A 22,833-nucleotide genomic window follows, 5' to 3' on the forward strand; every position below is an offset into this window, starting at 1 on the left:
CAAGATCAAATCAGGAGCAGCTGTTCCCACGTCAGTGCTCTGGTGCGTAAGACAGGACAGTAGTTTAGTGTTGTCTACAGAAACCATACCTCACAAACACCGAATTAAATGTGACAACATTACAGGAGAAACTTTAATGACAGGTTAGCGGTTCATAATGAATGGATGTCAGGGTTTCTGTGGGTGGAAGGACGATCTGCTTCTGCTGCTTACGCTGCGTTCAAAGTCATGGGAAATTTGGCACACAAAGTCTTTTCCGTATATCTTTTCTGTCAGTCTTTTCCACACTATAAAACGGGTTTTGGGGACACACTTTATTAACATATTTTGTAACATGTATTTTGATGCCACTAACTGTGATTATAGCTGTGGTGAACGATATAAAGCATAGAAATAAGTGGGGGGGAAATGTAATTAAAGATGGTAGTCGCAACAAGTTATAGTTGCAGTTATCATTCTGAAGATCACTGTAAAGATATTGAGGTTGATGTTTAATTTTGCTGGTAGGTCTATACTCAAACCCATAGACTGTATATAAGAAAACACCAACAATTCACTTTGCATCAAGGCTATGTGAATGGGTGAGTGTAACAAACGTATTACTGTTTGAGCAAATGTTGTCCACTAAATACATCTGCCATGGAATCCTCTAGGCTTTAGGAAGAGGTCAAACAACCAGAGAAAACACCAACTACTGTATTTGTGAGCACTTGCCTCCTCTTGCCTCTGTCTAGCAGAGGATCGCTGACAATCGCATTTCCTACATGACCTGAATGTAGCTTTGGTTAGCTCTGCTGCAACAATGGCCACCATCTGTCAGAAATGGAGACCCGACCGAGGTCGCTGTTTCAAAACCTACGGAATCGTTTTCGTGTTGTTTATGGACCTGGTCTTCCAATGTGTTAACGGTAAGTTTACGGGGACGGCTGCAGATGTCAAACCGCGTGACTCGCGCATATGGCTGGCTTGCATTTGTCGTTTTTGTACGAACGTTAGCTTCCTCCCACCGAGTTAGCATTGACGTCAACTGGTTAACGTTAGCCAGCGAGCTAACGCTCACAGGACGCAATGAGTAGCGCTAATTGAACATTAGCTTGTCTAATACAACAGACACTTTAGTTTATGTGTTTTTAATGAACAGTAATAAAGTGCTAACAGTTGACTACCCCGCTAATTTGCAATAACTGTGAGCGTTCAACGCCTCGGTAAAGTTACTGTTAAGCAGGAACGTTAGCTAGCTTAGCTTAGATGCGAAAATATAATACTGTATATTTGATCACTAACACATTCACGAGACTTCTAAGTTAACGTTATATATTAACCATACGTTATTGACGTGTCTGATTCGTAACACGCCAATGCATCAACGTTATTGATCATCACTTAACATTTCCGCAATATGAAGGCTATTGTTTATTATTGTTCATTGTTTATTAAACAATGAAGGCTGTTGTTTATGTTTCATAACCATGCTGTGGCAGATGAGGGAGTTTAACTGTTCCCTGTGTGGATGCTTGTCAGGGTACCTGAGCTCCCCTCACGTTGGCCAGGAGCCTCCCTACTCCAGAGACGCCCAGCATGGACCCGTCATCACCAGCCCAGTGGTCCCTGCTGCCGCCTCAGGTAAACACATCGGACATTAATCAACATTAATCACACTGACTGGAACCTGGAACGAGAGTTAACGACGAACTCTTAGGTTGTTGTTTAGCACATATTTACAAAGAACTGCAGCACAACCGCGAGTAGTAGGTAAAGTGATTAATAACATGTTGACACGTTACAGATTTGATTATTTTGAATGTCGGGGTGCTACATAGTAGAAATGAATTATAATCTCCAAATCTGGGCATATTGGTATACTGGTTATGTCACCTCTATAATATAATAAGGTAATTATCTTTCTTCGACTTAATTTGTCCATGTAATAACTAGGGATGGGTATCGTTAGGATTTTATCGACACTAGTACTATTACCGATACTGCTTATCGGTTCGGTTCCTCTTCGATACACTTATCGGTTCTTTTTGATTATTTTGTGAGAGAGAAAAAAAGACAATTAAAAAAGAATCAACAGTGCTTCATTATTCATATGTAAACAAATAGTCTTTATTGAACTGCAACAGCAGAAATGTTTTCACTATTGTTGACTATACTATTTCAATACCAACAACTAACACTAACTTATAACAACACAGCTGCTCCCCTTTTAATAACTATGTATCAAACAACTCAATACACACTGACTTATTAGTTGTTATAAAAATCCCTTTAACTCCACTGTTGAGAAGGGCTGCAGGCCTTTAAAGGTAAACTGGGTAACAGCCCTCTGACACTCGCCCACCCTCTCCTGTGTCGTCTTCCCTGAGGCGTGAAGGGACTTGGTGGTAGAGGGAGGGAGGGGGGATGGGTCATGGCTGCAGCCTCAGCCCGACAATCTAGAGAAAGTTCCCAAATCCTTAAAATACAGTCGCAGTGTTTTATCAGCTAAGTGATTAGCTTTCATTGATTATCCTGTTCTTATGATCCCTAGTTATACCAAACAAACAAGACCAGAGAAGCAACGGTTTGTTCAGGAAGAATTGGTCAACTTTCAAATATATGTTTTAGGTTTTTAATTTAAAAATCTATTCTCTCTTTTACCCGGTATCAGAGAGAATATTGCTCTCATGTTGTCTCGACTTGGAAGAGTTAAATACTTTACAACAGAGCAAGAACATTTTCTTTTTTTTTTTGTCTTGCTGGCCAGCAGGCAGCCTTAATGGAGCAATCAGGAATGAATGGCCCTGTTCAAGGACTCTTTGTTGGAGGTTTTTTTTTTGTTGAGGACAGAGCGTTAGTCGTTTACCTCCAGCAGTGGTACACACTTACAAGTGCACTGCCACATGAAATTGTGCCAAAGCTTTGTTACATTGCATTGATTATTCTTGCTAGAAGAAAAAAACCCACTTCTGTAACTTAATGTTTTTCAGTGTCTCCTACAGATGAAGAGAGCTACACTTCCAAGTGTCCTAGTGGGGGTTCGTGTATTCGCCTGCCAGCTGATTGCATGCACTGCAATTACCAACACAATTACCAACCCAACTGCATCTACAAGAAACCAGTTTTGTTCACCTGTAAACCAAAAAAAGGAGTTCACTGCATAGTGAGTAGCAGTTTTTATCATGTGATAGATCTATGCTGCCTTCAAAAAAAAGGATTGACAGTCGGAGGTCTACACCTTGTTTTGCTCATTGATAAAAAGGGAAGTGAAACATGACACGAGAAGTCAAGTTGTGCTTGTAGCGTTTGTGTCAGCTGTGAAACTGGAAGTGATCTGAATACTGCTTGAAGAAAGTATAAATAGGGATGTCGGGATTAACCTATTTTGTTACCAGACACGACGTTTGTGTGTGCGGTAAAATCTCATCATGAACGAGTCACTCTATACGTGCGGTTTGTGTCCTGTGTGAGAGAGTCGTGCCACTCACCTGAAGAGTTGAGAATACGAGCTGTAAAAATGTCCGAGGGCCCCGACATTCCAGCTTAATATCCGCAAAAAAAAAAAACGTGCCTTCAACCGGCATTGTGGAGCATTTTGTATATCTACAAAATGACCAGGAAGTTGTTGTAGAAAAGTAACGGCAAGGGGTCCAGCACTTCCAATATGTTCCAGCATCCTCCATCAACCCCCTTTATGCCTGAGTCAAGGTAAAAACAAAAATTCAACTCGCTAATGTAATAAACTGAACCAACACAGTTTAAACTCGGCAGGAAGTTGTCCACAAGCTGTTACTGTTTGCTTCCAGAATCTTGCAGGAATATCAGATTACCTTCTGTGCTGAGGGTGGAGCTGTTGTTCTCTCTCTCTTTGTTTCTCTCTCTCTCTCTAGTTTTGTATAGTCTATTTCTATACAAGCAGCATAAATGACTTTTAAGTAGCCATAGCTTACACTGTAAAAACTAACTTGTTACATTGATGATGATGAATACTTTAGTTGTTAGCTATGTAATCATGAAACCGTGATATTTCCTCTGACAATAATCGTGACATCAGTCTCATATCGTGACATCACTATTGACAAATAGTAGTTGTGTGGTGAGAGAATTAGTGATTTTAAGAAACAGCTGTTTTTTGGAATACGTGTGTGTTGATGACCTGATGTTTTTTTTTTTTTGTATTTTAAGGCAGAGTCGGGACAGCAGCAAACCAACTTCTTTCTCTCCATCAGCTGTCAGTTCTGCTGGCAGCTGGACCCGTCCCAGTACCGCTGCTCAAACTCCACCAACTGCATGACGGTGTCCTGCCCACGCAAGCGCTACAACGCCACCTGTGACGTGTTAGACCACGTGCATTGTTTAGGTATGACGAAGGCTCCGCTGTAGAGCCTGTTTGGTTGCTTTACCTTCAGTGTCTCAGTCAGGCATTTGTTTTTTTTGAAGACGTGAGAGTTTCACAGATTTTTTTCTCCCAGTTAAGATTTTACAAAGTGACCCTTTTGGCTCGAACAATAATGTAAATTTTTTAGCCTATTCATGGTTGCCCAAAATGATAATTTGTCTATCAATTACTAAACTTGTGTTACCTTGAATTCTCGAAGATGTCTTTATTTTTCTTGCATGCCTCCGCAGTGAAGGCAGATTTTTTTTAAAAAATGGAGAAAGGAAGAATTGTTTTGAATGGTAATAGTTATTTATATACGATAATGCATGCGTTTTGTGAGAGGTTGTAAACAGATGTTTTGATAAAGTTTTACCGTTCTTAAACACGGCCCCTATTTACTTCAAAGACGAGTTTTCTTCAAGAGTTCAAGGTAACACGGGGTTGAGTAATTGATGAAGTATTCCTTTAAATTCTCCGATGCAGGGTTAGGCTCTCTGTTGGGTGATAATTAGTGTGATCTAAAAATAATACTGTTGAGTAATTATGGATCTTGATCTCATCAGGTACACAATTACACAATCTGGGAACCAACAATAGTTCATACAATAATAGGGTCAAGCATTTTGAAATGTTTTCAACAGATATTGTAATTTAGGAAAATGTGTTTCAGTCATGCTAATTTGTTTCACCAACATTTTATTTGTGGTTTTAGTGTTCTTCATTTGTGTGGGAAATGTTTTGTTTCCGCTAAATCTATTTTCTTTGTCTGCAGGTAATAGACGTTTTCAGAAACGTTTATTTTGTAACTGGACGGGTGGATACAAATGGTCAACGGCATTAGCACTCAGGTAAACCTGCCACTCGCGTCAATAGTTATGACCAGCTTAGACGCTGGAAACACTCAACAAAAATCAACGTGGATCCAGATGTGTGCTCTAACAGCGTCTTTGTCCCGTGTCTTCTCTCATGTCTTTCCGTAGCATTACGCTTGGTGGTTTTGGGGCTGACCGGTTTTATCTGGGCCAGTGGAGAGAGGGTCTGGGCAAGCTGTTCAGCTTCGGGGGCTTGGGCATTTGGACTTTGATAGACGTTCTTCTGATAGGGGTCGGTTATGTGGGACCCGCCGACGGCTCTCTGTACATCTGAGGCGGAAGCCCCGGGACACGTGGCTGCGTGGTTTCGTGGCCCCCCCCGTCCCTTCACACCGCTCCACCCTCAAAGATGGAAGATTTGAGATGCTGTGTGCTTGGCACGCTCCGAGCTCGCTGCGCAACACGTCCCCATCCCATCTGCTAACTGACAGGAAGTGTTTTCCTCATTACGCCAGCCACGAGTCTACCCACACAGCCCATCAGATCGATCCCAATCACTCGCCGTCCGTCTCCTGCTGAGATCCTGCGGATGGATCTGTGCGCGGGGATGAGGAGCCGGTCATTATGTCTCTCTGGTTGGTTTGACTTAACCGGTGGTCAGGCTCCGTCATGCTGATGTAGAGATAGGTTCGATTTCCCGTGGAGCAGCGCTTTCACCGACATCCTGCCACCTTGGAGTCATGTGTTGCTCCTCCCCTATTGCAAGGTCAATGCATCAATGGGGGGGGTTCCAGATGGTAACATCACACAAAATAGACTAGCTAAAAAGGTAGTATATGTATGCCCTGAAAGGAAGCATTAAATATGCGGAAGGGAGTTTGTCCAGGTGTTTGTATTTCCAGCAGACAGTTGGTCTTGTGGATGAGTTCAATGGTTATTTTAAATGTGTTATTTAGTTTTTATTCATTTTTTTTCCTAACATTGAGTCAGGCCACAACTGTATAAAACATAGCCTCAAGGGATAGGTAAATGACACCGATGCTTTTCTTTAGCCCAAATTTGCCCAAATAATGTAAAGTTTATTATTAAAGTTCATATGTAGTAAAAAAATAAATATGTAAGAGCTACTGTATATTCAAGCTGCAACTGTTAGAGAACCAGAAAGAAGTGCGGCAGCAACAACTCATTTCTGTCATGACTCGCAGCAACATGTAGTCAGATATTTCTTTTTTCTTTTTGGGAAAGGCAGAGATAAGAATCTCAACCGTGTATGTCTGTATGTATTGAAACCCTTGAAATGTGTTGCACTAGAAAACTGCAGTTGCTTGTGGTTTCCCGTGTTGGAGATATAAATATATCAGAGATATCCAGTGCATTCAGCTGGTGTTTTACTTCCTCACTCATTATCATTCTTCACATTGTAGAAAGGGTTCTGTGTACTAACACCGTAAGATTCTTTGCTCGAGGCCGCGTGGCACACAATGGGCTCATCCTTCATGTAAATATGTTTTTCTGTTTTCAGTGTCGGGTCAACTGTTTCACACTGTAAATTACTTTCTTCTTTTTTTTTTTAAAGTTATGTTAATAAAATTGTGAAATATGACACGTGTTGATCCAATTGTACTCTCAGCACTAGCAGGTTGTTGTAATTCACTCGTTGGTTTATGGTGGTGTTTGATGGGGGAATGAGAAGTGGATTAAGAAACAAAACACTGAAAGCTAAACTATTTCAATTCTGAAATGCAGAAATTAAATTTAGAACTTTAATTCGCAATAAGCGAGCAGCGTTGTTTCCCATCCTGGACAAAGTGACACTCAATACTTTGATATGAGGTCAGAGGTCAGCCTCATTTCACTTTTAGGGAACAGCACAGATGTTTACGATGGGACATGAGCTCGGGCCTTCTACGTCAATGCTGTTGGAATTCAGGACTCTAATATTAGCTCGGGTCATTTTCACACGTCTGTGCCTTTTCTCACATTAAACAGAAAGGGGTGTGTCCCCCACGGGTGTGTGACGAGGGGGGGGCTTTCCTAACAGTACTTAAACATGAACAGAGTTATAGTGAACCAGTTATGTCAAGTTTTTACAACCACACTATTATACTCAACAATCCATGTAGAAACCCCTGTGCTCATATTACATAATGTGAGGTTGAAAAAAAAAAAAAGAAAAAAGGAAAAAATCACAGGGAGGGTGGGCTTCATTTCCTTTTGTAGTAACTTCTTGGTTTTCTGTGTCGACTTTTCCAATTGGCTGTTGTAAATTGACTCCACCCTAATGCTTGCTCTTCAAATGTTTCACCGCCCACTCACAGCTTCCTCCCACAGACTGATGCAAGCGTGTGTCACACATACTCCGAGTTGAAGTGGAGACGTGAAACGCTCACATTCTGTTGGGTTTTTTTCTCCCCTTTTGGAAATGTTGACGAAAGGCTTCCACAGCATGCTCCCTATACGATCCCTATTTGACTCAGATTTAAGCTTCAAACCACAAATCTGCTTCCTTCAAATTAGAACCATCTCCAAAAATCAAACTCATCCTCTCACCTGGAAAAAAAACTCACTTTATCTTCTCAAGACTTGATTACTGGAACTCTCTCCTCTCTGGCATCAACCAAAAGTCGCTCACCCGCGTCCGACTAGTTCAGAACGCAGCAGCTTGGCTTCTCACTGGTTTTAACAGACGACATCACATCACCCCAATCCTGGCTTCTCTTCACTGGCTCCCTGTTTGTTTTAAGACTTGATTTTACTGATCACTTTTAAAGCAAGTCTGGGTCTGGCCCTAAAATATATAGAAGAAAAGTTGACCACTTATGAGCCAGCTCGCAGACTTAGATCCTCGGGTTGGGGGGGGGGGGGGGGCCCTAATTGTGGTTCCAATGTCGAGGCTCAAAACTAAAGGTGACCGTGCGTTCTGCCATCAGGGTCTGGAGCGAGCTGCCTGAGGAGATAAAGCTCTCGGAAGCAGTATTCTGTTAAATCGCTTCTTAAAACCCATATAGTATACGGACTGGCTTTTATGTGATGTGTTTTTACTGCTTTATTGTATTTTGTTTCTTTAATTAATTTTATTTCATAGTTTATCGTATTGATTGGTTTTATTGTTTCATCTATTGTGCTGTTTTATCAGGGTTTAACTTTTACCTTAGTTTGTCGGTCTTCGTCTGTCAAAGCAATTTGTAAACTTGTTTTTTTAAAGCCACTATAAAAATAAAATTTGGATTTTTGCTACCGTCTGCTTTAGTATGCTGTGGTTTTATACACGTCACTGATTTATCCATCTGCGTATATGCATGCAAGTATGGGTAAATTATTGTATTGTACATGTATTTAAAACTAATAATGAATATACTTCTTTAGTATAATGTGCTTAATGCACAATGTTGTGAAATTAACTTCTACAATACTGAACTCAAACACAAAGGTTCTACTCTATAACATGTAATCTGATCATTTTATAGTAAATGGTAAAAACTAAAAAGTAATGCACTAGAACTTTTCATTCATACATCAATGGCTACCGCCCAATTACAAATAATGACCAGAGCGGTATTTGGGTTTGCCATTATCCCTCTTTGTGGTATCCTCATTTGCTGCGATTATAACAAACCCTCCTTCGAGGTAATTATAGTTTTGTCTCATGAGGATAATAGCTTAATTTTGCCGTACTTATCCCAAACAGTCTTTATTCCCACCGTTAGAATGAACAGCCAGCGAGAGTCCAGACAAAATATTGTCCATCAGGGGTGGACGAAAATCACGACGTCCTGATTTTGAATTGCTAATCATGCAAAGAGGAGAACAAAAGTGTATTCATCCGTCTCTTACGCAATACCAATTAGCTCTGAATGGCGGAGCATAGGTTATGACTGACCCCTCCCCTACAAAGTGGATAAACAGAATGCTGCGACCGCGTGAATTCAAAAGTCTAACGTCTCTCCAGGCATCCAACTGTGAGCTCCTTTCTCTCACACTTGGAAGGTTGCTGGGGAGCATTTCAACGCGGGACATGAAAAAAGAAATCATTAGTTGAGTGGCGATCACCTGTATGTAACCAAGCGATATTAAGATCAACACACCTGTATCTGAACAGCTGGTTTGTCATAAGGGCTAGTGGAAGTAAGTGGAAGGATGCTGTAAAATTTGCTAAATATCCCTCAAAAGGCTTTCCAAAAATTCTAAATGTCTACGTGAGGAGAGACACCAGTGGGCCGCAGGTTCTGGCTCACATCTGGGCGAGTGTTTTTGCCAGAAGGCAATGAGAGGAGACTGACGCACCAAGATGATCACCATGCATATGAAAGTCAAACACTGCACATGAGCAGAATGCCTCCCATCCCCAGCATGAAGCCTCTGGTGGCAGAATGATGCACCTCAGCAGCAGGCACTAAAAAATGCTTAGGATAAGGGAAGGTTAAACACAAATGCCGCAAAAATACAGAGAAATCATAGAGGAGCATGTGTTGTAGTCTGTGGGCGATGACTTATTTTTCGGCAAGACAACACAGAACAAAGCCAAAGCCAGGCAGGAATGCACTGCATCCAAAACAACAATCATACTCTCCCAATTCAGAATCCAAACCTCAATCACAAATATGTGGCGAGACTTGATAACTGTTCACTCCCGTCTCCATACAACGTGATAGAGCTTGGACAATGGATGAATGGGGATGTCCAGATGTGCCTACCTATCCACTTAGACTCCAAACTGCAAATTGCTGTTAAAAAAGGGGCCTCTACTACGACATGTTGACTGGAGGTGCCACCAGTTATGTTGAGATATACAGGTGCTGGTCATATAATTAGAATATCATCAAAAAGTTGATTTATTTCACTAATTCCATTCAAAAAGTGAAACTTGTCTGTTATATTCATTCATTACACACAGACTGATATATTTCTAATGTTTATTTCTTTTAATTTTGATGATTATAACTGACAACTAAGGAAAATCCCAAATTCAGTATCTCAGACAATTAGAATATTACTTAAGACCAATACAAAGAAAGGATTTTTAGAAATCTTGGCCAACTGAAAAGTATGAACATGAAAAGTATGAGCATGTACAGCACTCAATACTTAGTTGGGGCTCCTTTTGCCTGAATTACTGCAGCAATGCGGCGTGGCATGGAGTCGATCAGTCTGTGGCACTGCTCAGGTGTTATGAGAGCCCAGGTTGCTCTGATAGTGGCCTTCAGCTCTTCTGCATTGTTAGGTCTGGCATTTCGCATCATCCTCTTCACAATACCCCATAGATTTTCTATGGGGTTAAGGTCAGGCGAGTTTGCTGGCCAATTAAGAACAGGGATACCATGGTCCTTAAACCAGGTACTGGTTGCTTTGGCACTGTGTGCAGGTGCCAAGTCCTGTTGGAAAATGAAATCTGCATCTCCATAAAGTTGGTCAGCAGCGGGAAGCGCTCTAAAACTTCCTGGTATACGGCTGCGTTGACCTTGGAGCTCAGAAAACACAGTGGACCAACACCAGCAGATTACATGGCACCCCAAACCATCACTGACTGTGGAAACTTTACACTGGACCTCAAGCAACGTGGATTGTGTGTCTCTCCTCTCTTCCTCCAGACTCTGGGACCCTGATTTCCAAAGGAAATGCAAAATTTACTTTCATCAGAGAACATAACTTTGGACCACTCAGCAGCAGTCCAGTCCTTTTTGTCTTTAGCCCAGGCGAGACGCTTCTGACCCTGTCTGTTGTTCAAGAGTGGCTTGACACAAGGAATGCGACAGCTGAAACCCATGTGTCTTGCATACGTCGGTGCGTAGTGGTTCTTGAAGCACTGACTCCAGCTGCAGTCCACTCTTTCTGAATCTCCCCCACATTTTTGAATCGGTTTTGTTTCACAATCCTCTCCAGGGTACGGTTATCCCTATTGCTTGTACACTTTTTTCTACCACATTTCCTTCGCCTCTATTAATGTGCTTGGACACAGAGCTCTGTGAACAGCCAGCCTCTTTTGCAATGACCTTGTGTCTTGCCCTCCTTGTGCAAGGTGTCAATGGTTGTCTTTTGGACAACTGTCAAGTCAGCAGTCTTCCCCATGATTGTGTAGCCTACAGAACTAGACAGAGACCATTTAAAGGCCTTTGCAGGTGTTTTGAGTTAATTAGCTGATTAGAGTGTGGCACCAGGTCTCTTCAATATTGAACCTTTTCACAATATTCTAATTTTCTGAGATACTGAATTTGGGATTTTCCTTAGTTGTCAGTTATAATCGTCAAAATTAAAAGAAATAAACATTTGAAATATATCAGTCTGTGTGTAATGAATGAATATAATAGACAAGTTCCACTTTTTGAATGGAATTAGTGAAATAAATCAACTTTTTGATGATATTCTAATTATATGACCAGCACCTGTATACTTCAATCTTGATCGTTTGTAGACATTGTGACATTAAGGTTTTCCTGTTGACGCGTCAAAAAAAGCCTAATCACATTCAACACTGTAAAACGAAAACATGAGTAGAGAACCATTTCTCGCATTGCAAATATCAAGACACAGGGAATGGAAATAAATTACTTGTGCAACTGCTCTGCTAGGGTTGATATAATATATCATCTCTCTTACCATCCCATCTGTGTAATCCATTCAAAAAAACAACCACCAGTGTGCCAATTCTGCTTTCCAAGTGTGGAGACGCCTCTACAGTCTTGGCACTGCAACAATGTCTCACTCAAAACTCACTTACATATTGAAATAAAAACAAAGAAATAAGATTGGATCATGGGTGTGTCGGACCGTCATGACCGCCTTGAAATGTGCCACAACAAAAGAAAATAGAGAAAGTCTGGTCAATTGCAATTTTAGTGATTTATTTGTACAATAGGAATTTCACTGTACAAATACCCCAGCTCAGATGTAAAGGCAAGAACACAATGCATTTTTTTCTTCTGCCTGACCCGAACATCCCTCAAACCTCAGCGTGAGCTCGGACTGATAGTAGCTAGATTCAGAGAAAAAAAATTAAATAAAGCTAAAAAAATAAATAAAGCAGCTACCTGCCGGACAAATTTACAGGGCGAGAAGAGACCCTTCTCAACTTAGTGCCAAAGCGTACAGAAAATACTGAAATTAAAAAAGGCAAAATAAAAATAAAAAAAACATGTCCAGATTTAGCTGTCCAACCTTTATGGCAGTGGAGCGATTATGGCCTCAGTTTAAATAGTATGTATAAAAAAAAAAAAAAAAAAAAAAAAAAAAGTGAAACTCGCAGTAGACAAATACAGAACAGGCATATGGTGATGTCTATCAAGTCCATGTGTCTATACCACTTATACACCATCCACAGACACTTGTGAGCTTTTACACACAAGACAGAGGACACGTTTCAATTAAAACAACAAAAAAGTGGAATTCCCTCTCCAACCCGCCCCATGTAGAACAAGTTTAGACGGTAATGGGGGTGACATGGTCCATTTCAAAGCAATATTAATTTACATTCACTCAAATCCCCATTAGTAAATCACTAATGTTACCATGGTAACTCATAACGTCGTATAAAAATATAACCAAAGAAAAAAAAAAAACAATGAACAAAAATATATCTACACAGTCTCGAACATGGGGTGGGGACTGAGAGCTACTGCCAAGAACAGCTCGAATAGATAATTTTTATTTTTTTTTTGGGGGGGGGGAGGGGTAAAGTAATGCGTAAGGATGCTCCACATATCAAGTCTGAGTAGCCGCAGTCTTTCCCCTCTCAGCAACAGAGACACAGTGAAAGCCGCGGGTTCCGTCGGGACCCCTGGGCAGCCTCGTTACCCCCGGTGGCAGGCCGTCGGCGTTCTGGATCTTCCGACCCATCATCGGACTGCCGACCGGGCTGCTCTCCTGCGACGCGACCTGCTTGCGCCGCTGAACCCACGGGCTTCCCGAAGGGGTGAGGCTACTGTCCGAGGAGTAGTCTGCCCAGCGGCGCCCGGAATCCGGGCTCAGTCTGCCCTCGCTGGCTAAGGGAGACTTGTGGGAATGGGGAGATTTGCGCTGAGGACAGGGGCTGGCGCGGGGGCTCGACCAGGGACTGTTGCGCGGGGACATACTGGGGCTGAGGTGATTGTTCTGGATGTTGAGGGCCGCAGTGGTGGGGCTGAGCTTGTTGCAGGACTGGGACTTCCTGGCCAGCCTCGGGGACGTAGGGTTGCTCTCAGTGTCCGAGGAGCTGCAGGCCGAGTCGTCCCCGTGGTACTGAAGCTCTCGCACCCTGCTGTTGAGCGAGCGACTTTTGCGCAGCCCTCCTTCCTCCCGCGGCCTTTCCTTGGTTACCTTCTTCTTGGGCGGCTTGGTGCCGATCAAGACTACTTTCAACCCCAGCGAACCGGCGCCTCCATCCTCACTCCCCACGGCTTCGTTGGCTTTGACAGCGGCCTCCACCTCTTCGAACTCCACAATGGCACATTCCTCAGTGCCCAGCTGAGTGTAGCGGCCGCTCAGCCTCTTCAGGTCGGCCGGCAGGTCCTTCCCAGGCTTCAGCACTCGGACGGAGGCGATGGCGCCATATGCTCCGAACTCCTTCAACAATAGCTTCATCAGCTGCTCCTGCTGAGTCGCTCCTGCCTCGCTGCTGCCTCCATTTTCCTTAGTGAGAGCTGCCAGCTCCGGCCACCTCTGCAGATCACTTAGCAGCAGCATGCGGCTGGGCAACGACTCGCTGGCAAAGACCGGCACTGCGGATTTGCGCCGCACCTTGCGCCCCTCTTCGTTCAGCTCGAGTATACCGGAGTGTCTCAGAGCGTAAGCGGTTGTTCTCCAGTCTCGAGTCAAGTGTTTCACCTGCAAAAGAGACAAAGCTCGTGTTACATGGGTGAGATGCCAAGTAGTCCAAGAAGGCCTTCTCATAACCATTAGGGCACCCATTGATCCCCGGCAATCGCTTCTGAGAGTTATGACGCATCAGTGAAATGAGAAATGGCTAAGAAATAAGGCCCATCAGCAGGATCAGTCAGCAGCGCGCACTGCCTTCCTTCCAGTCATACTTCCTGAATCAATATCTCTACCAAACATCCTGCCCTCACTGCATTACTCAATTCACCGCTGCGTGAGCGTTGCTCAGGTGTAGAATGTGTCACCTCAAGTGTCTTCAAGCTCATATACGAGTGTCCTTGTTTATATTAAAAATGAGTGGGTGTGTGGGGCCTCGGATTATTGGTGCCATAAATAGAAGTGGTTTTTTTTTTTTTTTTTTTTTAAATCAAACTACCCAACAAATCTGCATGCATGGGCCTAAAGCAGCACCAGCTGGTGTGAATCCATGTGAGAAAAGCATTATTTACACAGCCTGTACGTCACTGGGAATTTAAAAAATGACAAATGCTCTGCCCAGGTTCCTCTTTTAACTGTCTCCGCCTTGCTTTAAACTTCCATTTGTACATTTTGGTCAATGTGCATATATCTGGTTGCCAATCGCTGCAGGAATATCAATAGACAACATTAAAAGAAAATAATGACTACTATTAAAGCATGTGACGCATAGTGCGTGTTTGTGGACAGGGAATTCCAATTATTTCCTGTTGTGTTTCCCCATTCTACCAAAGAGCATTGCAACCATGGTTACCTTTTTGAACGAAGTGAGCAACTTGACGCTGACAAAGCCCAGTTTGTTGCGTCTGACGTGCTTAAGCAGGAAGGCATCGTGCTCCAGGTTCTCATCGGACAGGTAGTACTCGATCTGAGCGACCAGCTTCTGGATGAGCTCTGAATCCGGGGGCTGCCAGCTCTCCTCCTCCAACTCACCTCCGCTGGTGCCGGCACCGCTGTGTGTGTGTGTGTGTGTGTATATGTGTGTGTGTGTGTGTGTGTGTGTGTGTGGAAGACAAAATGCAAATGTAAGTCTAAAACTGTTAAACAACACCACAACGGTTACACACCTCACTTTCATTAATACAATGAGCCAGAGGCTTACAAGTCATTTGGCAGGAAAACACCCTCATCCTGAAATCTCCCTCTGCAGTGGACAAGCTGTCTGCAGTCACCATGCCTCAGAAGCCAGACCTCGACACCCGTGCCCCACCAATCCTCAATAACTGCCAAGACCTCTCCATCTGAAGTGCACCAGAGTCACAGGCTCTCCCTCCCACACAGAATATGGTAGCCTCACCAAAAAAATAAACTCCACACAACGTACAAAGAAAAAACTGGGACCGGCACTGGATAGCCAGACAACCGGCTGAAGCTGTGAAGCGGCATAGTCAGGTAGCCTGGCAGATTAAGAGTGAGGGGTCTGATGAAATTTTGTGGATGACTCATCACCTCCTCCTCCTCCTCTTCCTCTTCCTCCAGTGCACACCCTCAGTCAACAGCTCATGAGCCAAGGCTGACCACACAGCTGGCGCAAGCACTGATGCTTCCCCAGGACCTCAGATTTAATAAAAAAAAATAAAAAAAGACAACCGGGAGCTGAACTTTAAGAGGTCAGTTTAATATGCGGATTAAAAAAAAAAAAAGGTAACAGCGGAAATGTTGTAGATTTCTTTTTTCTCTCCCTCTCTCTTTATAATAGGCTGTGAATGAAGTTCACTCAAGGAGTAGTGCACTCCGGAGGAATCTTTTTTTTAAGCTGACAACGCTCCAAAGCATGTTTCTTTTATCAGATTTTTAGGAAGAAGTGTGGAACAAAGCACAGGTGCGACAGCAGCTCTTTGTGCCAGAGAGAGCGAGAGAGAGGGAAAACTTAAAGTGTGACCTGCAGAACAAACAGAGGCATGGTATGGTCGGACCGACGGATTTGCCCCCCCCACCCCCACCCCAGTTGACCTTTCTATTACTGACTCACTCCTCGCTCGCGCACGCATTTCGGGGGGGGGGGGGGGGGCGACATATAGGCTGGAGGATAAAAATAGCGTGGCCATGACGCAGGGGAATTAGGTTAAAGTGAAGGGTGTCATCCCTTTATCTCAGGTGTCTCTGGCTCTGCAGCGCCGGCGCGCGGCCTACAGGTGGTTAAAACACTCTGTGACCAGTTAAATAACCCTCGAGTGTCCGTGGGTGAGCGTTGACGCCTCCCCGATTGTGAGCATCTATTGTCCTCCGCCGCCCCGCACATTTGTGGCGTTGTTCTGTTGTCACCGCAATACACCTGTCGGGATTACGCTTCTATATTTGCACAGCATTTTTTCCTTTCTCCTTCAACACGCTTGGCATTCTTTCAGTGAAACAAAACAGTTCCCGCTGTACCCACGCTGCTCATGTGCCGGCAGTTCACTCACTGAAGTAACGGGCCAATACAGTAATAATATATCCCACGCATAGTTTCAATATAACCTTGACAGCAAGAGGAAAAACGTGTCATTCACCCTCCGACCTAAACTGAACCCCGTCTGCCATGAGGAATAGTCTGCTCCCATTTATGAACGAAACAAGTGCACTAAAGTAAGTCAGTCAAGGCCAGGAATTCAGTTTTTGTTCACCAAGTGATGTATATAATTGACCACAATTTACCACAAGCATCATTGACTAAGACAATAAAAAAAGTAGCAAATAAGTCCAACCTGGATTTGTCATGTCTTCCAATTTCGTCCTCACTACAGCTGCCTCCGAGGAAGTCAATAATATTGGCGGACACTTCCTCAGGCTCCTCGTCCTCCGCCGCCTGAATGGCCACCGTGATCGTCACCGTCCCCATCTCCTGCGTGTGCTGATCCACGGTGATTACCTCATCGATGCTGCGCTCCGCTGACGCATCCGAGACGCGCTCCTCCGGGCTCAAGTCGGGACTCCCCGCGGACCCGCTCATGTTCGCCGAACACGTCGAGGTGCCTCCACCCGCTCCCTTCCCTTCCGCGGCTGTAGCAGCTGCAGCAGCAGCAGCAGCAGCGCCTCCCTGGTCGCTTCGAATCTTGCTCGACGCGAAGGCACAGACAGGATACGGGGCGCGTAAAGCCGCTCGACGCTTCTTCTTCGGGCACCAGTGATAACGGAGGAGGACCCAGGGGGCTCCGAGGACGCGCTCCACGGCTCGCCAGAGGCCCCCGATCCAGATCCGACCCGACGGAGGGCCCTGAGGAGCAGCGGGGCTCGTAGCAGCCGGCGAGACGCAGCCTGGTGGAGCTGGCGAGACCGACGGGCTGGAGCCTCCTTGGTCTTCTACCGCTGCTAGTGCTGCCACTTCCTCATATGTAAGAGGCTTTCTGCTTTTGAAACGAGCTCTGGGATTGGGCCGCGGCGGCAGCGTCTCCTCGCACTCATTCCCAGCCCACAAGCAAAAGCCGACACAAAGCCAAGAGGGAGGCAAGAGGAAGGAGAGGCAGCGCATGAAGGCGTTCACCAACGCGTGCATAGTCCTCTTTCTCTTTTTTTGGTTTTTGCTTTCATACACAGGGGTTATATTTTTTTGGGGGATTGTTTTTTTTGGACACACAGAGTGTTGTCTTTTGCTGGGAAGACACGAATGACCCGTTGGCCCAGCGCTAAGTAGGGGAGCAAATGCACGTGTTCCTCTCTAATTGGGAAATAGCCGTGTCAAGGACAACCCCTTCTCTAACGCCGCTAATTGGATAATAGGCTCCAGCGTCTGGTGTATGGCACACGAGCCAAGTAGCGCAAATTAGCCTGTAGCCTACCTAAAGGCAGGGAGGAAACACGGAAGTCAATCGTGGGTATTCATGGCAGTCAAAATCACAGAGCAGCAAACCATTAGGGTATCAAAACTACAGACATCTCCAGAATAAGGAGTTAAAAAAAACTAAAGGCATTAGTCTTCCTCTCTGTTGGAATTTGGACCCCCCCAAAAAATAAGACAAAAAGTAAATTCTATTTTCAACAAAATTGTATTTACTCCACATTTTATACTGTTGTTCGGTCATATTTTCTGCAAAGGTAATCTCCCTACACAATGGTCTGCATACCATTTTCTATTTTTATTTTCATTTGTTTTCATTTGTTTTACGGAAAAAGTGTGAATACAACTATATATATATTTAAATTTATATATACCATGCGAAATAGCCTACTCCCATTTATGAACAAAACAAGATGGAAAACAGGTTTTGGCTACTAAATGATATAATTTACTAGTTAGACTTTACCACAAGCATCAGTCACCATAAGACAAAAGTAGAAAACAATTCAAACCTTGATTGATCTTCAGATTTCGTCCTCACTACAGCTGCTGAGGAAGTCAATATTTTTGGATAATGATATATATTTATCAAATTGTGTAGGGGGATTAATTTGGCAGAAAATATAACCGAACAACAGTATAAAATGTGGAACAAATACAATTTTGATGAAAACAGTATTGACCGAAGAATGATTGAAGGATATTGAGTCCAAAAAACTAAATATTGTGTTATGCAAACTCACCCTCAAATCTGAAAAAACTCCCCAAATTCCCAGAGACAGTTGGCTTACTGAGGCCATGACCTTAGTTCTTCATGCTATGTGGCCCTGCTGCTCTTGGCCTATGGGACCAGTGAACCCTCCCTAAAATCAAAGTGAACTCTGATTCATTTGTTTGGTCTCAGAGATCCACTGGGTCTTTAAAAGTAGGCGTTGGTGCTTGGAATCACTGGTGTCATTGGTGGGGATTTGTAGCACAGGAGTACCATATGTAGGTATTTCGGTGAGAGCATAATTATTATTATTACAGTCAACCTGAATGTGTCTTATACCTCAGGCCTGCTTTTCTTTGCTTGCTGTTGGCCTCCTTCCTAATAGCCTTGTAAATCACACACACCAGTGTTGTCGGCTGTTGCCTGCCCTGCACGAAATATCTTTAATTCCTCCCCACTGGCAAGCCAGGCTCACAGCTGGTGGGCAGTCTGACTCATTCCCTGCACCACATGCCATACAACTCTCCAGTTTGTGTACAATGCAACATGGGGGGAAAGAGCGACAGAGACAATGAGTGATAGAAAGAGGGAGGAGAGTGGTTTGAGGAAGAGATTGGCATCAAATAAACTGAGGCATTTAGTTTCTTGTCGAGGACTTACAGTATATTCTCAGAAGAAGCTTTGCCTTCAGGGTAATTTCAACTGTTTCAAATACAATTCCTGAACCCCCATAATTGAGATGAAGATTGTTGTAAAAGCTGTGAGTCCAGGAAGTGATGTCAGGACTGCACTGTAAGCACCCGTGAGCTGCACCGCAGATCACGTCCTCTTTTCAGGTGAGGTTGTCCCAGTTTAGCATAGCCTCCTCATATGAGTACCGCGATCCACACAAAAAATTTACAAAAAATGTGCGTTGAAAGATGTGTCTATTATTTTGTCACTAGGGGTGAACAAAGAAACAGAGGCCCCTTTAAGTACAATGCATTTCAGCAGCACCACCATCTACAGCCTATCAACACCTCTCTTGAAGACAGGAGGTATTACAGGGCTGTTTTATTGGCACTAATTAAAATGCTTCTAGGTGTACTAATAAGCTGGAAACTCAATGCCATTCTGAAGTCCCTCTCTGGGCTTTTTCCCTCTAATTTGCATCATAACCATTTTCCCACTTCTGGCTACTATTGCGTCACCAACACCCCCAAGGAGAATCTCTCTTTGAATTGCCTCTCCTAAGGATTCTTCTCCAGAGGATTTCACATTTCCTTCCTCTTTATTTCCCTTTCTCGTGTCCCTTTACTTCTTCTTATGGTACCAGGAGGGCTTGGAACATTGTATTCAAATAAACTTGACTGTTTATTGTGCTGTGATCCTATTGATACAACTCTCCTAACCTGTCAGTGGAACTGAAGCCTCTTAGATGAGTCCCATTGGCTTTGACTGAAGTATGTCTATATCCTGGAAGTCTGACTTGTAGGACTGTCTGATATTCCTAATGTTTGACTGTGCAGTTTCTAAGGACCCTTAATTTCAGAGGACAAATGCAACCATGTTAAATGAAGATTCATGAATCTACTGGTAGTACAAAAAAGTAAATAAATTATAATATCTCAAATGCTGAGACAAATCATGATGTGTCATCCCTAATGGGTCAGAGGTCCGCCACTTTGGTCCAGACTGAAATATCTCAACAACTATTGGATGCATTTTCACAAAATTTGGTACAGATGTTCATGATCCACTGACTTTTCCTCAAGCGCCACTGTGAAAAGAGTTGTGTACGTCCTATGTGGCTGTGTGGCTCTGAATGGAGCTCTCTAAAGTCTGAGATAATACTCAGATGATGTCATCAAGGTTATTTCCACCCAATGATGTAATCAGGGTCAATGTAAGATGCCATTGAGTTGCATCATGGGAATTCTAGAGTCCCTTGTTTTAGTTTTTTCTTTTTCTTTTAAGCTTTAGTCATATTTAGTCCAACTAAGTCCATTTATCTGTTTCAGTTTTGAGCATTCCTCTTTACAGTCTGTCTCTTGTGAGTCCATCAACTCAATTAGAGTGCAATGCGAAATTACTGGCATGGCCCTTTAATGACGTTTGGATGGTTTGCCATGCCATGCGTAATGTGGTTATAGTTTTAATTTGTCCAATAGGCCTACTATGGTTCATGTCCAAATACAGGAAAAACCAAGCCTCAGCTGAACTTTGTGTTTAATGCTAATTAGCAAATGTTACTAAGCCAACACGCCAAACAAAGATGGTGAACATGTTAAATGTTCTACCTGCTAAACATCAGCATGTTAGCATACTGTTGTTAGCATTTAGTTCTAAGCATTACTGTGCCTAAGTAGAGCTGCTAGCATTAGGACAGAGGTTTAAGTGCAACAGATCCACCCACCTTCACCCAGTAGGATGATTGAAGCCTTAGGTGAACAGCACATGCACTTCCCTTTGAGGTCGTCACTCTAGGTGAACCTACCTTACCACTTGCGTAGTTGAAGCCATTGTTGTGAGCAGGAGGTAAAGTAGCTAAGGACAGGAGGGAATTTGCTGACATTAGGCGTGTGAACTTTTAACAAAGATTTAAAAACAAAAATGTAGCTCACTGAAAACAACTGTTGTTTATTCCCACTCGCTGAAGCCCTCCTCTCTGTGCTAAGCTTGATATTATTGACACGGTGTGACCCGGCAGATGGAAGGGGGCTTTGGAATCCGATCTGTTTTCTTTTTTTTTCTCTATTTCTTACTTCCATGTCTGAGGGACACTGCAATAAATCGGGGATGGTTGTCAAGGCTGCAAGGAAACACTTGCAACCCCCATCTCTGGCAGCCAAACCGAGGGCGATTTAGGCACGTGAGTTTGTAATTACCACAGATGTCATCGATTACAACTAAAGAGTGATCTTACATTAATTTAATCAAAATAAGAAAATAAATGAAAAAGCAACAAGTCTCTTCATTGTCCTTTTGTCTTGTGTACACTCTAGGTTACTGGGGAAGTGGGTTGCTGAGGACCATGTAAGCATACAATAAAACTGTTCCTGGACCTGTTATTCTTTGCGTGTACACTTGCATAAGCCAGTGTTTCGACCGTGCTGGTTTCTCCTAAAGTCTCGTACACACACAGCGTGTTACATGAATAAAGAACTGAAGCTCGAATTCCTTAACCCAGGGTAATCTATTTTTCCATAAATCTTTTCAGTTGGTCTGGTTTAACAAGAAATAAATATGTTTTCAAATAACTTTCCTGTTTCGACATCTAGGTCCTCGATCAGTGAAGGCAGGAGTCATGCTGTGCTGCAGCCAACAAATCAGTGCTGCTGATGCAATTACACCATGTTTATTTTTTCATTTTCTGTTATAAAAAAACGCCAATGTGTATGTTTTTCCAACAACCAACAATATATATCATTCTTGCTGTGCTGTACATCAGACTCAGACTGAATGTGTATACTTTTCTGCAGCCCCCACATCCAGTTTCAAAAACAAACAATCTCATTTTCACTCCTGCATGTATCCATCTCTGTGCTCATGACATTTGGCAAAGCTTTAAAAGCACTGTAGATATATCTACACATAACTGGAATTGACTGTACATTGTACTTTTTTTTTCAATATGGCCTGTCATACAAACTGTTGATGATCACCTCCCATAATATGTGTCAGCCTGTGCCTCGTGAATAGATTGTGACAGGCAGTGTGTGGGATGTCCCTTTGATGAATCTGGACTTGTGTTCTCTGAGCAACCGCTCATTACTGCCAGAGTAAAACTGCTGAAAATACAAACGCAATCTATTTCATCAAATGTGGTGTTCTGTGGTGTTACTGTCTGAGATTAAATGGGTAGTCACCTGAATTATTTTGTAAATAGAGCAAACAAAGAGCATCAAAACTGTGGCTAAAGATAGGGCAATCCATGGCATGTCAAATAATTTATATATATGTATATACATATATATATATATATATATATATATATATACATACGCATATACATACACATACATATACATATATATGTTTTGTCATTAAAGGAAAGGGTAATCATTACAAATTACAGTAATGATGGCTCTGTTCCAGTTAGGTGTGTTGGCAAAGCCATAATAGTAATAATACATTTTATTTATAGAGCGCTTTTCAGAATACTCAAAGACACTTTACATTGAAATCATCATTTATAAAAGCTATACACTAAAAACATAAAACACACAGTATTGGTCACACATTAAAAGCAGTGGCATGGCAGTGAGTCACTTGCATTTCTCATTTTTCTTGGAATTGTTTTATGCTGATTTATCCTCACCATTACCATTACCATTACCATATATATATATATATATATATATATATATATATATATATATATATA

At 42.9% G+C, this 22,833-nt stretch overlaps 2 protein-coding genes across 3 annotated transcripts; one reads left to right on the top strand and one right to left on the bottom strand.

Annotated features, from left to right (window-relative positions):
- The first annotated feature begins 750 nt into the window (after positions 1–750).
- Positions 751–8,417, top strand: tm2d3 (TM2 domain containing 3). 2 transcript variants are annotated; one of them, XM_031848833.1, is made up of 6 exons: positions 751–908; positions 1,522–1,623; positions 2,985–3,145; positions 4,168–4,342; positions 5,136–5,211; positions 5,344–8,417. In XM_031848833.1, the coding sequence occupies exons 1-6, from the start codon at positions 803–805 to the stop codon at positions 5,507–5,509; spliced, it is 786 nt and encodes a 261-aa protein (XP_031704693.1). In that variant the 5' UTR covers positions 751–802; the 3' UTR covers positions 5,510–8,417. The 2 variants fall into 2 exon arrangements, with proteins under 2 accessions (XP_031704693.1, XP_031704692.1); XM_031848832.1 differs by having other exon boundaries at positions 753–908; positions 2,973–3,145.
- Positions 8,418–12,587: 4,170 nt separating this feature from the next.
- Positions 12,588–17,708, bottom strand: larp6a (La ribonucleoprotein 6, translational regulator a). Its single transcript, XM_031848197.1, has 3 exons — positions 16,686–17,708; positions 14,753–14,951; positions 12,588–13,971 (listed from the first exon to the last, which is right to left on the bottom strand). The coding sequence occupies exons 1-3, from the start codon at positions 17,471–17,473 to the stop codon at positions 12,871–12,873; spliced, it is 2,088 nt and encodes a 695-aa protein (XP_031704057.1). The 5' UTR covers positions 17,474–17,708; the 3' UTR covers positions 12,588–12,870.
- Between the last annotated feature and the right edge of the window lie 5,125 nt (positions 17,709–22,833).

This window comes from Anarrhichthys ocellatus, unplaced genomic scaffold, assembly GCF_004355925.1.
Source record: "Anarrhichthys ocellatus isolate YVR2014 unplaced genomic scaffold, GSC_Weel_1.0 scaffold8, whole genome shotgun sequence".
Taxonomy (NCBI): Eukaryota; Metazoa; Chordata; class Actinopteri; order Perciformes; family Anarhichadidae; genus Anarrhichthys; species Anarrhichthys ocellatus.

Coding starts and splice junctions, on each gene's coding strand:
- larp6a (XM_031848197.1), bottom strand. CDS start 17,473: ATGCACGCGTTGGTGAACGCCTTCATGCGCTGCCTCTCCTTCCTCTTG. Junction 14,952..16,685: donor GGAAGACATGACAAATCCAG/GTTGGACTTATT, acceptor ACACACACACAG/CGGTGCCGGCACCAGCGGAG. Junction 13,972..14,752: donor TGCTCACTTCGTTCAAAAAG/GTAACCATGGTT, acceptor TCTCTTTTGCAG/GTGAAACACTTGACTCGAGA.
- tm2d3 (XM_031848832.1), top strand. CDS start 803: ATGGCCACCATCTGTCAGAAATGGAGACCCGACCGAGGTCGCTGTTTC. Junction 3,146..4,167: donor AAAAAGGAGTTCACTGCATA/GTGAGTAGCAGT, acceptor TTGTATTTTAAG/GCAGAGTCGGGACAGCAGCA. Junction 4,343..5,135: donor AGACCACGTGCATTGTTTAG/GTATGACGAAGG, acceptor CTTTGTCTGCAG/GTAATAGACGTTTTCAGAAA.